The 14,983-nt window shown below is 44.7% G+C and overlaps 1 protein-coding gene across 2 annotated transcripts in view; it reads right to left on the bottom strand.

Annotated features, from left to right (window-relative positions):
- The window catches only part of COL2A1 (collagen type II alpha 1 chain), an 81,619-nt gene that overhangs the window by 11,812 nt on the left and 54,824 nt on the right, over positions 1 to 14,983 (bottom strand). For both annotated transcript variants that reach the window (XM_033138607.1, XM_033138608.1), the window contains 15 exons: positions 14,008 to 14,061; positions 12,630 to 12,683; positions 11,192 to 11,245; positions 10,491 to 10,535; positions 9,533 to 9,631; positions 8,456 to 8,563; positions 8,197 to 8,250; positions 7,275 to 7,328; positions 6,618 to 6,671; positions 5,634 to 5,687; positions 5,428 to 5,535; positions 4,663 to 4,716; positions 2,399 to 2,452; positions 578 to 739; positions 368 to 475 (listed from right to left, as the gene is read on the bottom strand). In XM_033138607.1, the coding sequence (XP_032994498.1) occupies positions 368 to 475; positions 578 to 739; positions 2,399 to 2,452; positions 4,663 to 4,716; positions 5,428 to 5,535; positions 5,634 to 5,687; positions 6,618 to 6,671; positions 7,275 to 7,328; positions 8,197 to 8,250; positions 8,456 to 8,563; positions 9,533 to 9,631; positions 10,491 to 10,535; positions 11,192 to 11,245; positions 12,630 to 12,683; positions 14,008 to 14,061 (1,116 nt within the window). The remainder of the gene's footprint in view (positions 1 to 367; positions 476 to 577; positions 740 to 2,398; positions 2,453 to 4,662; positions 4,717 to 5,427; positions 5,536 to 5,633; positions 5,688 to 6,617; positions 6,672 to 7,274; positions 7,329 to 8,196; positions 8,251 to 8,455; positions 8,564 to 9,532; positions 9,632 to 10,490; positions 10,536 to 11,191; positions 11,246 to 12,629; positions 12,684 to 14,007; positions 14,062 to 14,983) is intronic.

Genomic DNA, 14,983 nt, shown 5'->3' with positions numbered 1-14,983 from the left:
CAAACACATCAGTTTTCCCAAAAACTTTTCCATTTTCATACTTGGTAAGCTAAAGAGACTTATTTGTGATGCCAACTGGTCATTTATGAGTCTGTAAGACAAATTCTCACAACACATTTGGCATTTCAGAATATGGCAAAATAAAATAAAATCCTGATGCCGATTCCACAAAAGTCCAAGTACTCAGAATTGTCCAAGTAAATTGCACCCCTGACAGCTTTTGTAGTTCTATCACCGATGGATGGTGCTGAGGCCACAGGCCCAGTATATACTTGAGGAACAGACACTTATCTCCTCGTGCTTCAAACCCAAAAGTACTGCATTCCCCTCCACATTTTTGCTAACTTAAGCTCCTCAGTTCACTTACGGAAGGACCCGGCAGACCAGGGAAGCCTCTCTCACCGCGCTGACCAGGGAGACCAACAATCCCTCTCTGACCTGCCAAGCCTTGAGGTCCAGGTGGGCCATCAGCACCCTGGAGGGGAAAGATAATGGCAGAGATGGGTGTTAATTTGCAAATGACAAGGCAGCAAGCCGGATCCATTGTACACGCAAAGAAGGCAGGGTGAATACGTACAGGAGGACCATCTTCTCCAGATTCTCCCTTCTCGCCTGGGGGACCAGCAGGACCTTGCAAACCAGGATCGCCAGCACGCCCAGTGGGGCCAGCGTCGCCACGAGCACCTTTGGGACCATCTTTTCCAGGAGCACCGGGAGGGCCTGCGGAACCGGGATTGCCCTATGGGGGAAAGGGAGAGCCATTAAGATCCCCAGAGACTGATTTTCTGCATTAAAAGTTATACTGTTGAGAGAAAACATGAATCCACCTTATCTGCAAGAGAATGGCAAGTTGCTAGGCTTCAGGACACAGCAAGATTATTTTGGGTGCAACGTGAATTGAGACAAAAGCTTCATGTCAGCCTCCAGATTTATTTATACCTCCCAAAAGTTAAAAGGTCCCCAGAGGTCCACAATTTTGAAGATGTTCCATCAGGTGCAACTTTTTCTTGCATGCACTACAACTAGGGTTACCACCCATCCCTTAAAAAACGGGACTGTCCCATTTTGGGGTACAAAGTACCCTGTCCCGTTTGGCCCCAAATTTGTCCCCTTTTCAAAGTCATAAAAATAAAAATAGGCATTTGTGCGCTCACCCAAACATGCTTATATTGCGCACAACCAATATCAAAATTGTTTTGAGGTCATTTCATTCTGCACCAGGTAAAGTAATTTTTAGCTCCCCCCAATTCCCCCCGACTTGTCCCTTATTTCGCCTGACCAAAGGTGGGAACCCTAAACTACAACGTAGCCTGAATCTATGAGCAGGTTGGTCATCAATTTAATCAGAGTAGGGGCCCAATGTCCTGATGATCCCACCTGAAAGCATCTAAACCAGACACCTGGAGTGAAAAAACAAACTCCAGTTGCAGGAGATAAAATATCACATCAGTCATTTAAGACCGATTGAGTTGTCTCTCCCCCGCCCCCTTGTACAGACTCATATTAAAGGAAGTGAAAGGAGAACTTAAATGCATCTTGTAACCTCCTAGGGTTGAAGGCATTCAAGGTTAGAGCCCCATTGGTTGTTGTGCAAGTAGAAGTCAAGTGATTTAGAACTTGGCAGGTCCCAGATGGTGGGGAAAGGGAGCGCAGGAAAAAAAAGGCCTCTAACCAATTAATACAGGTCAGGTTCAAGGGACTACTCTCAGTTACTAGTCAGATCTCTGGTTTTTTTAACCAGGTAAAATAATAGACCATGGAAGAAGGAACTTTCATGTGACTTAAGTTTTAGTGTTTTTATCAAGGCAACCCAACAGAAGCGTTTGATGTTTCTACCCACCTTAGTCTTAGTTTTGAGTAGGCTTGCACTGTAAAAGTAAGTCCAACTGTTCAATAGGGCTTACTTCCACATAAGTGGGTGCCTGCAGCCTCAGTTTCTGCCACTTCTATATCCCTCTCCTGTGGGATTTTATATCAAGTTATCCCTTACTAGCTTCCATGTATTTAAGATTTCCTCCTTTATTCTTAAAACAATTGCTATAAACACATAAAACACACTTTAAACACTGTGTGTGTGTGTGTGTGTGTGTGTGTGAGAGAGAGAGAGAGAGAGAGAGAGAGAGAGAGACCTTGGCCACATTTAACCTGAATCACCCCAACACTGTTGTCAGTCTACCACTCTGCAAAAAATAAATTGATTTGCTATCTCCTAAATATTTTGTTTTATTCACAAACCCACTTGGTTCTTGCTTCAGGCTTTTAGCTACCTCTTTGGTAAAGACATAAAGCTATTAAAAAACAAACAAACCTGAATGTGTTCCCATTTAATACCTCTTTTTTGTTGCCTATAATACAAATTTAAAATAAAATAAATGCCTATCAATGACCAACAACTTACGTTAGGGCCTGGTGGTCCAACTCTTCCTGCTGCGCCAGGGAATCCAGTGGCACCCTGGGAAGAAATAAAAAGGATTATGAACAGAGCACCCAGGAACATTCGAGGCACCAGTGGGTGGTTAGGGAAACTCCAGGACCACCCCCTTTGTTTTCAGCCTGTTTCACAGAAGACTCTGCTATACAGCTGCAAATAAAACATTTCAAGTGTGTTTTAAGTACAATATACAATGTGACACCAGATGGTGATGGTGAGCTTTACAGAAAATTCAATGTATTTTCAAAAGTGTTTTTTTTTAAAAAGCACTTTTTTCAGAACATTTTTTATATGTGTGTAGATTCCACCTAAAAAAAAGGTTTCAATTTGGTGAAGTTTGGAAAGCATATAAGAAACCCTCTTTGGCTTCGAGAATTACCTGTTGAGGTCAAAAAAGAGGCCAGACTGAATGAGGGAGTCCTTCTATTTCTCCCCTGCTGCATGTCAGTGCTGGTGCGTTACACGCCTGGGGGCAAGGACCCTTCACTAAAACACGGTTGGTACTGATTCCACCAACTGACCATGCACTCAAAGCCCAGCTCACCACACAACCATTTCTTGGGCCGATGTCTGTTCTAGCTCGTGGTTGCCCACGTGAGAAAGCAACAAGTGAGATAGCTGGCCCACAGATGGGCAGGAGACTAGGCTGCAGATACCTCAACTCTAATAAAGCCGTGCAAATCTTGATGGTTCCCTGGAAGACCCGTTTATGAAAGAGCCCTTACACTTTAGCTTCTCCACTTCTTGGCCATCGTGAAAGAATAATCGAGTTTGAAAAAACCTTTCTGAAGACAGGAGCTAGCTTGGCTTAGACTGTGATCCTCCTGTCTTTTATATAACAATTACAACAACAGCAACTTATTATTTATACCCCGTCCATCTGGCTAGGCCTCCCCAGCCACTCTGGGTGGCTTCCAACAGAAATTTAAAAACAATACAGCATCAAACATTAAAAACTTCCCCAAACAGGGCTGCCTTCAGATGTCTTTTAAAAGTAAGATAGTTGTTTATTTCCTTGACATCTGATGGGAGGGCGTTCCACAGGGCGGGTGCCACTGAACAACAGTATAAGGTACTGTCTTACAGTGACAGTCTCCCCCAACTTGTAGCCTTCCAAGTGTTGTTGGACTACAAGTTTTATCATCCCTGACCACTGGGCATGCTGGTTGGGGCTGATGGGAGTTGTAGTCCAACAGCATATGGAGGGCACTAGGTTGAAAAAGGCCAGTCTTATACTAACTGGCAGTGGCTTCCCACGTCTCCCACCCAAGAGACTTAAGCGGAAACAGCAGAGGCTGAACCTATGACTTTATATAGACGAAGTTGTGCTGTACCACTGAGCTATATGAGACACAACAGCCCAGGGCCGTCCCACCCATGAGGTGGGATGAACCAGCCGCCAAGGCGGTATTCCCATGGGCTCCCTGACTGCCCTACTGCCTCCCACATTGGTGCCAATTTCCAGCAATATCTTGCCGGAACCTGTCATTGTTGCTGCCACTTTGCCCCCCTACCACCCCAACCTACCTAGGTAAGGGATGCTTTGGTGAGGACCGTGTGGTGGACCAGCACTTCCTGTTTTGCCTCAAGCAGCAAAACAGCCAGGTAAATTGCCCACAGCAGAGCGTGGAACCTTTTTTTTGCCTCGGGTCCACATTCCCAATTTTAAAGTGGCCACTTTTCTCACACAGAAACACACCTCAACATTCCCTCCTGTGCACATACTTTTTAAAAAACTTCTCCCCTCATTGAGTTGATGAAACTCTTGAAGAGAAAGTAGCTATGGCTAAGCACATGGGGAGGTTTTACAGTTACTGGATAAACTGGTGGCAGGCTAAGGTTCACTGCCAGTAGTCTTTGGATCAAAGCTACCATATTTACATGAATCTAATGCGCACCTTAGTTTTCAAAACCTTGAAACCCAGGAAGTGTTTGCTATGTCAGCGGCGTTTTACAAGCTTGCAATAGAATCTAATGTGCCATCAAATCTAATGCACACCCTAATTTTCACGACATAATTTGGCCAAAAAAGGTGGGCATTACGTTCGAGTAAATACGGTATTTATCCAAGTGGTGTAAGCGCTGACTTCTGCTCTCCAAGGTGCTGAACAGGGTGACTTACAGCAAAAGCTTCAAGTCAAGTATGATTATTTTTAAAACTGTATCACAGCACAGTTATCAGAGGTACGAGTAAGAGAAGGAATGAAGCAAATTGTCCATAAAATATTTACCGGAGGTCCCTGTGCACCACGTGCTCCCTTTGGACCAGTCACACCAGTTGGACCCTACAGAGACACAAAACAAAATCTGGATTAGGCAAAGTTAACCTTCTCACTGAGCTTCTGCCAGAGATCTCTATAGCACAGATCTGAAAGACGCAACCAGCCTCATTCTAGCTCAGAAACAGACCTCCACCTCATCTTTCAATGTTTACTCTCTGCCACTCTTCTACATGATGTGAACTCATGTGTGCCACACAGAGCAAATCTCTGCTTTACAGGGTTGGGTGTTTTTATTTTATTTTGTAAGAATACATGAAAATAGGAGCTATGCCCCTGGCACGTGAAAACATGCTACAGAAGCCATTCCTACCAGTTCTCGTGCAGTGCAACATGCCCTGGTTGTTTGTACCCCATAAACTAGTATTCAGAAGTACACATCCTCTGAACTTGGAGGTACCACAGCCAGTAGCTGTCTGGCAGACTTGTCCTCCATGAATGTGTTTAATTCCAGTTGACTAAGTTTGGGGGGGAGGACATAGCCCCATATGAATGACGTTCTATCCAGCCTATGACTCTGCTCCAATACTTCCCTCATATGAACCTTAATCCCCAATCTTCTTTCAAAGGGGAGACATCTTCCCTCCAGCATCTTAAAAAAAGCCCCTGCCCGGCTCTTACTAGTCACTGGCTACCATCCCAAGATAGGAATCCTAGAGTTGGAAGGGACCCCAAGAGTCATCTAGTCCAACCCCTTGCAATGCAGGATTTACCAACCTGTGGGCCAGGAGCACCAGATGAACCTTGTGGGCCTGGGGCCCCAGCATCTCCCTTCTGGCCAGTTTCCCCTTGCTCGCCTTTAGCACCAGGTTGTCCATCAGCACCCTATATTGGGGAGGAAGGCAAAAACATTCATGGTGAGAGAGAGAGAGGCATGCCGGGCTATGGGAGGAAAGAGGTTTAGGAGTCTGAGAATTACTCACAGGAGGACCAGCGAATCCAGCAGGGCCAGGAGCACCAGGTTCACCACGCTCACCCTGAAACAGAAACAGTCATCAGCTGCGGAAAGAACTGGAGATAAAGAAAACACCATCCACCCAGTCATCTGGATGCCCTATGCCAGGTATGGCCAACACCTGCATTCTCAAGGTCAGTTCTATTCTCCAGGAACTAGTCTAGTCTAGGGCTGGAACTCCCCAGGCCTCTCACACACAGTGATCTATAATTAAGTCAGCATCACCCACTGGTAGAGGATTCCTTCCACCCAATGGGATGAGGTCATTAACTGGGAGCCTTAGGAACAAACATGCTTCCCAAGGCACCCAAGAGAGTACAGGGAGAGAGAATGACTGCTAGTGGCACTTGGAATATGAAATAGTCATGGGGGATTCACTGCTGATTTTCCTTATAAGTAGAACTGTGAGCAGTGTCCCGTCCCCCCACCAATTCTACACCTAAGAGTAGGTCACCAAAGAAATGGGCGGCCTTTAGGCCACCAACTCACATTCTCTGCCCAATGCAAAGACTTCCACAACCTTACATTGTTGGGGCATGAAGTTGGGACCTGTCTTTTCTACACTTATAATAGCGAGGCTCACATCTTCAAGTAATGAGAACTGTTTATGTCAAAGATGTAAGGTCAAAGATTTGTGAAATGTTAAGCGGCACTAATTCACAATTGCTCTATTTAAAGAAAATGTGACTGCAGCTAAGCCAAAGCAGGCTTCTGGCTGGCATCGCTAAATGCCAGTCAAAGCAACAAAGGCCCCTCTCTTGAGATGATGTTCACACACCACAGCAGCACACAGTACGGAAACAGCAAGAAATGTGCTTGTTTGCCCCTCTGTGCTACTGATAGGAGCTGAATGAGACCCCTATTAGGGTTTCAAAGATTTTATAGGCCAAGCTGAATCTTTCCCCATTCAGATACCCTTCTACAAAAGAATTCATAGTCGTAACATACTTACGGGGCCACCACGAGCACCTGCAGCACCAGCTGGGCCAGGGGGGCCAGATTCACCCTGGCGGAATTAAAAAAAGAGAAAATGGTGAGGCAGTGGAGTCTCCAGTTCATACCTCAAATCTTAACTCAGTAGAAGATCAAGGATTTTATATGATCCACATTTTTCTCAAACCAACCTGGTGCAATTATCTTCTGTTTTTTGTTTAACTTTTTCTTATTTTGAAAAAAAGTTCTTAGAGGTTTTGTTAAAAAAAGATAAAAATGTGTATTTTAAGATTAAATGCATACAAAATGTACATTTTTTGGATCAAGTATGTAGAAAAATGCATATTTTGTGAATATCTGTTTTAAACTGTAGTTTTCTTCATGCTTTGCAAATCAGTGAGGAAATTCAACAAAACAGAATTAGGAATAGACGTGAATGAAACAGCATGGACCAGAAACAGACTGATCCACCATGAAAGGCATTAAAATACGCTAGAAGCAACAACAGACAGGAAGTCACCATTAAACCATTTTAGTCTGTAGTGAAATACGCCCATTTTTGACACAAAATGTGGAACAGGCTGTTACCAAGACAAATATACCCACAAGACTTAGAAGCCACCTCTGCCTGCTGCATAGCCTAACCAAGGACAACTCATCCGCAGAAGACTCTTACCTTCTCTCCATTGGCGCCAGCAGGGCCAGGAGGACCAATGGGACCAGTCAAGCCCTGGCAAAGTGGGGGGGAAAGAATTAGGTGTGGTGGTGAAAAGCATCCCATTTGTATCAAAGGCATTCCTGCTTCACTGGCAGTTTCAGAACTAAGACGTTAGCACAGGGTTTCCTAAAAATGGGGCACAAATGTTACCCCCCCCCCCGCTCTTTCTGAAGCTCATAGAAGATGGGACTGGATGCACTTTCAGAAGAGTAGCTGGGAACACCTGACACTTATTCATCAGTACTGGTTTTCTTACCTTGGCAGCTTGAGAATATTCTGTAGTTAGGCCTTTTACCTAAACTCTCTTTTGCCCTTGCCAGGTTTTCAGAGGCTCAGCTCTAACCAAAAGCCCACTCTTGCCTTGATCACAGTTCCCCAATGGTCAAGTCATTTCCCTCTCTTCTATAGATAAAGGTAAAGATAAAGGGACCCCTGTCCAGTCGCGGATGACTCTGGGGTTGCGGCGCTCATCTTGCTTTATTGGCCAAGGGAGCCGGCGTACAGCTTCCAGGTCATGTGGCCAGCATGACTAAGCTGCTTCTGGTGAACCAGAGCAGCGCACGGAAACGCCGTTGACCTTCCCGCCGGAGCGGTACCTATTTATCTACTAGCACTTTGACGTGCTTTTGAACTGCTAGGTTGGCAGGAGCGGGGACCAAGCAACGGGAGCTCACCCCATCGCGGGGATTCGAACCGCTGACCTTCTGATCGGCAAGCCTTAGGCTCTGTGGTTTAACCCACAGTGCCACCCGCATCCCTATAGAGGAGGTACTGTAGGTAATTTCCCAGTAGATGTGTTTTTCCCCACCATCAACCTCTTAGTTGACTAAACCAGTTGCTTGATGTCTTAAGAAAGGAAAAAGGTAAGTTGGCCACTTACTCTGCCGCCATCTTTGCCAGGAGCACCTTCTGGTCCCTTCTCACCAATATCACCCTGTTGGAGGATAGCAGAAGGAAAGACAGTAAGTAGCTGGCAATTCTGAGAACCCTCTTTGTTTATGATAATTGCCCCAGAGTGAAAATATTAAAAAAGTGATTTTCAATTCCACCCGGCTAATTGGCAGGTAGCACCCAACCCCTGACAAAACAGCCCTTCAAGTATTCCATGAAGAGGAGGAGGAGGTGACGTCTCAACTTACCCTGTCTCCCTTTGGTCCAGAAATACCTGCAGCTCCTCTCTCACCAGGCATTCCCTGAAGACCTGGGGGGCCTTGTGCTCCAACGGCACCAGCAGGACCAGTTGCGCCCTGGAAAAGAAAAATAAGGCTCGCCACTAAAGCTTGGCAACATTTCCATATATCATCCAAACTCGGTTTGAAGTCCGTATCGTGGTACCGGTTTCATAATTTTTGACCTGGCAATATATGACAAGTCATGGTGCGTGTGTGTGTGTGTGCGCGCGCTGTGCAAAAATCACAATGCGGGGGAAACCGTGAAGCCAGCCAATGCTGCTCTCGATTCCTGCAGCACCTGTTAACTCTGCTGGCTCAGCTTTCCCCCGACTCCTGAAGAAGGCAGCGGCTTACAAGAGCAGGTGCTGGCAAAAATCATGATGTAGGAAAGAACGTGAAGCCAGCCAATGCCTCTACATAGCAACATCCTTATACTGATATGTCAAGATGTCTGAAATATCACAATGTTTAGCTGGTGATATGTCATAGTGCTGAAAACCAGGTATTGCCCAGCCCTAGTCACAATCACTATGCAGCTGCTTGGGCATCCATCACAATAGACTTGCAGGATTACAGAGAGAGGCACCAACATGGGATCGATGTGCTGAACGCACACCTCCCTTCTCTGGGAGAAGATGTCCCCCACATTACAAGATTGCCATGTATTCAACAAACTGGATAAAAGGAACTTAAGGTGGCAGACCAACACTAGAGGCAGTGGAAAGCATGACAACCGCTCTCTCAACCTTCTCTATTGAGCCGCCCTTCCACAATCAGTCTAGTCGCCGCTGAACTCTGCTGCCCAAAGTCTCTTCAAAGAAGCAGCGCCCTGACAAGGAGGCTTGCCAATATCTTCCCCGCCAACGGTCCCTCAGCTGATTTCCCTATTATTCTCTTTCTCTGAAAAAAACTGAGCTCATAATGTACCTGGGGGTTCAGGTGCTATGAGCCTCTTTCTGAATGGCAGCCACCGGAGTTGGGAGGTGGGAGAAAGGCATACAGGCTGCACTGCAGAACAGGAAGTAATGCTAAGTTGCCACCTACCTTGGGTCCATCGGTCCCAGGAGTGCCGGGAAGACCACGAGGACCCTGCAAGCCTTGGGAGCCTGGAGATCCACGTTCCCCTGGGAAGCCGCGCTCGCCCTAGAGAGGAAAGAGGTCATTTTAGTGCTGGGGTGGCAGCTCAGGATGAGTTAGAGGGCTCCGCCATAGAGTGGCATGATTATCGTAATGGTTGAGGATTTTGTACTTTCCTCATTTTAAAGCAAACACCCTGTACTTAATATGCAGGTTGGAATCCTTCATTTATTACAGTTCTCTGAATTTTGAGTTTTCAGCTCAAAAACACCAAAATACAAATAAAAATGAGTATTTTTTTAATAGGGCACAGAAGTGTGTATTTTAGGATAAAATGCATGGGAAAATGTCCATTTTGTGGAAGAAAATTATATTAAAAACCAATGCATGCTTCACACTTTTTTTAAAAAAATATGACAACTGATACAAAAATAAAATTGACTTACGATTTTTTATTAGTACCGTAACTAAATTTATATACCACTGACTCAAACTAAAGACCTCTAAATGGTTGACAAAAGACAATCCAAAAAGGCATTAAAAGCAAACACTGAAACAAGTTACATTAATAAATTAAAACATTAAAAAATCAGTAATTTAAAAACAATTTTGCTTACTAAAATAACACGCCAAAATTACATGCCTGGGTAGGCTTACTGGAACCATAATGTTTTTAGCAGGCACCAAAAACAATAGAGCGAAGGCAACTGCTTACTAATTTCAAAGGGCATGGCTGCTGCCACACTAAAGATTTAATTTCTTGCAAGTAAGGAATGGATAATATGGGGCAGTGGTAAAAGTGCCAGTTCTGCAGATCTGTGTAGTCAAGTGGGTATCTATGAATTTACCACAATGTGAAAGTGACAGTGGATTTAGACTGATTTACCCACCCCTAGGCCTTGGATTTTAATTTTACGCTACTCACTCTGGGACCAACAAGACCAGGAGTACCAGCCTCTCCAGGAACACCCTGAAAGAAAGATATACATATATATTTAGAAGCAGGGAAAGAGGGAAGGAGAGAGGTTAGCTAATTTACAGTCCCCTGAACAACCATTAAGATTCCCCCTTGGATCAAATACTTCTCAACCGTTATACTTAAATATACTGTGTTGCTAAACTCATATTTGCAGAGAATAATCTAAAAATACCTATGCATAGAAGGGCAAAGGGGAGGTAGAAAGAGACTCCCAATGTTCAAGTGAGAAAGGCGGGCCCTCTGTTGCACATCTCATGCAGTTTTTCCTCTGTTATGTCCAGAACATTGATTCCAAACATCCAGTGAACATTACTGCCAACAATTAAATGAGCCCATGCATGCATTTGCTTCAAAACAACATTTGTTTATCTAGCTTGCTGCTCTGAATACATATGGACCCTCCCTGCCCAGTTCAGCTGCCAAGCATTTCTATCTGGAACAAGCAGGGCTTCACCTTGCATGGCCGAAACACCTGTGGCTGATTTATTCCTCATATACACAGAAACTATTGATTGGAAGGAAGTCCCTTTGCAGCAGGACACCCTTAAGCTTGGAAAGTCAACACTCTGCAGACTTGAGTTCTTATTCTGTCCAGATTATTCCAAGGATGATCCTCAATGCCCATCTCTCTCTTTCTCATTACTTACCTGGTCACCTGGCTTTCCACCTTCACCTGGAGGACCTGGGGGCCCTGGAAGTCCCTGAAAACAAGAAATAGAGTGTTAGCATGGCACTCTTGGGGAAGTGCCGGCCTATAAACGCCAATAGTGTCCAGGGCAGGAAGGGAAGTCTTGTGAGCCAAATTGATTGCCGTTAAATTTTTATCAGACAGGAAGTAAAATAACTTGGTTTAACTGTATACAACTGGAGCAATGGGCAAATAAGTGGTTAAGGGAAAACAAGAACTGCAAAGAATATACAAAATTTGAAAAAAATGATTATAAAAAGGGGAGATAAAGAAGAAAATACAGTTATAAAAGGGGAAACCAGTGAAATTTATAAAATATTAGTAGAAATGGAGGAACAAGAATCATAGAGTTGGAAGAGACCACAAGGGCCATCCAGTCCAACCCCCTGCCAAGCAGGAAACATCAATTAAAAGAAGTGTGGGAAAAGGAGACAACAGGACAGATAGATAGTCAAATCTGGGGGGAAATATGGGAGAAACGTACATTGAAAATGTTGTCTATAAGAATAAAAGAAAATTATTATAAATTAGTTTGAAGATGGTATTTAACACTAGTCAGATTAAATCAACTAAATAAAGGATATTCGGTGTTATGTTGGAAGGGATGCTAGGTAACTGGGAATTATGTTCACATGTGGTAGGGGTGTAAATATGTACAATTTTTTTTGGCAAAGGGAGATAACAGATTCCACAGTTCAGATAATGGAGTAACCTGAAATAAAATATTGGAATGAATACCCCAACCCCTAGACATTTGCAACGAAATTATGCCTGCCCACCCAAGCACCTCTGATTAATACAAAATCAACCTCCTCCAAGATGTTGATGGATCCCCAGCTGGCATGACCAATGGTCAGCGATGATGGGAGCTGCAGCCCAACAACATCTGGGGGACAGCAGCTTGGGGAAGGCCGACATATCTCAAACAGCCCTATGCTATCCCTGCAAATCTCAAATGAGGCACACATCTTTGAGGAGCTCCTAAAGTGAGGCACCTGGGGAGGTGTGAGGAACTCAATGCAGCTTGAGACCCAAGTAGTTGGGACAGTTTAACCCCCCCCCCCCACAGGTTCATGGATAACTCTGCCAGAAAACCTGGATCTAGGCATCTTGCTTAGCAGGTACTCACCACTAAGACATGCAAGACCAGAGAACATGGATTCATTCTTCATGGGCAGTTAAGAGTTTATGACAACACTGTGCTTCCCTGTCATATCCTTCCAACGGAGCTAGACAGTCATTTGGGATTGGGGGCGGGAAGCAGGGTCCTTTCCCTAAGTTCTCTCCACATTTTCAGTTAGTGTTACTTGTGCAAACCGTTTCACTCCCCAGCACAGGGAGAATTAACAATGGTGGGTACTGCCCTTAAAGAAGCACAAGAGAATTGCTCTGCTTACTTGGAATCCAGAAGGTCCTGGGGCACCCTGTTCGCCTCTCTCTCCTACTGGCCCCTAAGAAGAAGAGGGGGAAACAATAGGTTAAGGACAGGCCTAACAGTGGGGTGTGCTGTCTGGGGCAAAGAGTATAGCTCTCACGTGAAAAATCTAACATCACCTAATCAAACACATACAAGGTTTCTTAAGTCTACACTTTCCTCTGTTAGCAAATAAGCCGCCGCCATAAAAAGGACCCCCCTTCCATTTACCTGCTAAACCTTGAAAAGTTGCACATTCCAGCACGCTCACAAGTTTCTATGCTGGCCCAAACAAAGAGTACAAACTCAGAGCTGATTCATGCATTAAACTTTTAGGTCCTTTTTTGATTTAATGTGTAAATGAGAATAAATTTATTTTTTAAAACAACTAGTTGGAGAGCTAGAGAACTGCCTACAGCTGTGTCAAGTGCACTCTCCATTTTCATTCAGTTTTCAAGGATGCATTGGGCTGGTTTTTTTGGCCATGTAATGTGTTAAATGATCCTCAATGGGAGCAACTTTTCTATGGGAGAGGGAACTAGGAAAAGGGCTCGCTAATAAGATAGATAGGTAGACTAGGAGGTTACAGCACTGTTGCTTGTCTTTAAAATGCAAAGTGAAAGGCTAGTAAGATAGCACCTCCGTTCTAAATATATTCGAAAGTAAGTGCCGCAGGTGTCACTTCAGGGTGGGGGAAGTGTGGGCATCTCATGGACACAGAAGCGTGAAGAAATGCACACAGGTCCGTTTAGCCATAGTAAGTATACACCAATTATCTCCACACAGGAAAGATGCAATGGTAAAACTGCTCTGAACTTTAAAAAAAATCCAAAAGAAATCACATTTATTAGAATGATTTTGCAGCTCAGTTAGTACGTGACACTAAGCCAGACCACGACTTAGTACAAATGTGTGAATGTACCAGAACCCAGAGAGGAGACTGTAGCTGCCTCAATGTTGCCTGAAACCAGGCTCATGGCTTTTTCTTGCTGCAGACAAACCATGAGCTGCAATCCAGGTTTGCATCCACTTGTAACAGCACGAGGCTCTCTGCTGTCTCTACTCACTTCTAGTGGCTGGTCATACTTCCTGGAATGCTTACAGGAGGACATTACATCCACCCATGGCTAGCAGAAGGCTACTATGAGTGTGTGCAAGGCATTAAAAAAAGTATAATGGAAGAAAAAGAAGCATGATCTTATAAAGCAAGAGGAAGCACCAACACCCCAGAAAATGTCACCAAAATTCTCCAGACACCCGAATCTTTGGGGCATATTCAGTTCCTCCCTTATGCCTAAGAAAATGCAGGATTTCGATTCAGCCAACCTCCTGCCTGCCAGGAGAAAAACACTCATACTCACAGCCGGCCCTGGTGGTCCACCTGCTCCCGTCTCGCCATCTTTGCCAGGAAGACCCTAATGAGAAAAAGTGATACATTTGAGACAGGATAGGAAAGTCTTGATGAACAATGCAATTTCCCCTCCCACAGACCAAAAATTGCCCCCAAGTACAGGGAGCTGGCAGAAGGAAAGGGTTTTCTTCTTGTATTAGTTTCTTACTAAGCAGCTAAGTTTAAAGGGTAGCTGCCTGAAGTGCTCATTATGAAGGAAATGATTGCTGGGTGGCATGATTCTAGTGTGCAATCCTTCCTCCTCCCCTGAGGGCAGTAGGTGTCTCTGATGTTCACTCCCTGTGCTACGGATCACAGAAAAGCTGCAGGAATGCACAGGGTACGTCAAAACTCCATGTGAAGGTGCAATTTTTTTTCAAGAGGGATGGGAGCCTCCAAGAAGACTCATGGCTAAATTCTGAGGTCTCTAAGATGCACTCACAGAGTTATTATTAAGTAAATTTCCCTCTGCCATTCTCATCCTCTAAATGGCTCGTGGCTCTGCATTCTTTTCCTAACATTTCTGAAAGTCTGATTGCTTTACCGGTGTAATAGTTCCAATCGAAATTAGATTAGAAGCTATGTCAGGTTTGTCAGAGGTGAGCTCACTGCAAAAGCAGCACTGAAGTTAGGAGGCTCAGAGCTTAAGCCCTTTTATTTCAATCGTTCTGTGGCTATGCAACAAATTAAGACACAGTCATTCAACAGACTTTCTGCAACTGAAAGTGGCCTTAACTGGGACTAAGGTGTCACATGGTACTTTATGAAGCATCTGCCTTCAGTGGCTTCTTCACGTGGTTGGTTGTGAGCACTCTGCATTCCAAAGCACCACCCCCATGTCATCTGGACTGTACCCCAATAGCTGGGTGGAGGGAACCAAGTCATGGCATCCTGTTCAAGCCAGGCAGAGAGAGGCTGGGTTTCTCACTGCTGCAGGACAGGGTGGG

This window comes from Lacerta agilis, chromosome 2 (assembly GCF_009819535.1).
Source record: "Lacerta agilis isolate rLacAgi1 chromosome 2, rLacAgi1.pri, whole genome shotgun sequence".
NCBI lineage: Eukaryota > Metazoa > Chordata > Lepidosauria > Squamata > Lacertidae > Lacerta > Lacerta agilis.
The sequence above is the reverse complement of the archived record's forward strand: the minus strand, read 5'-3'. Positions and strand labels throughout refer to the sequence as shown.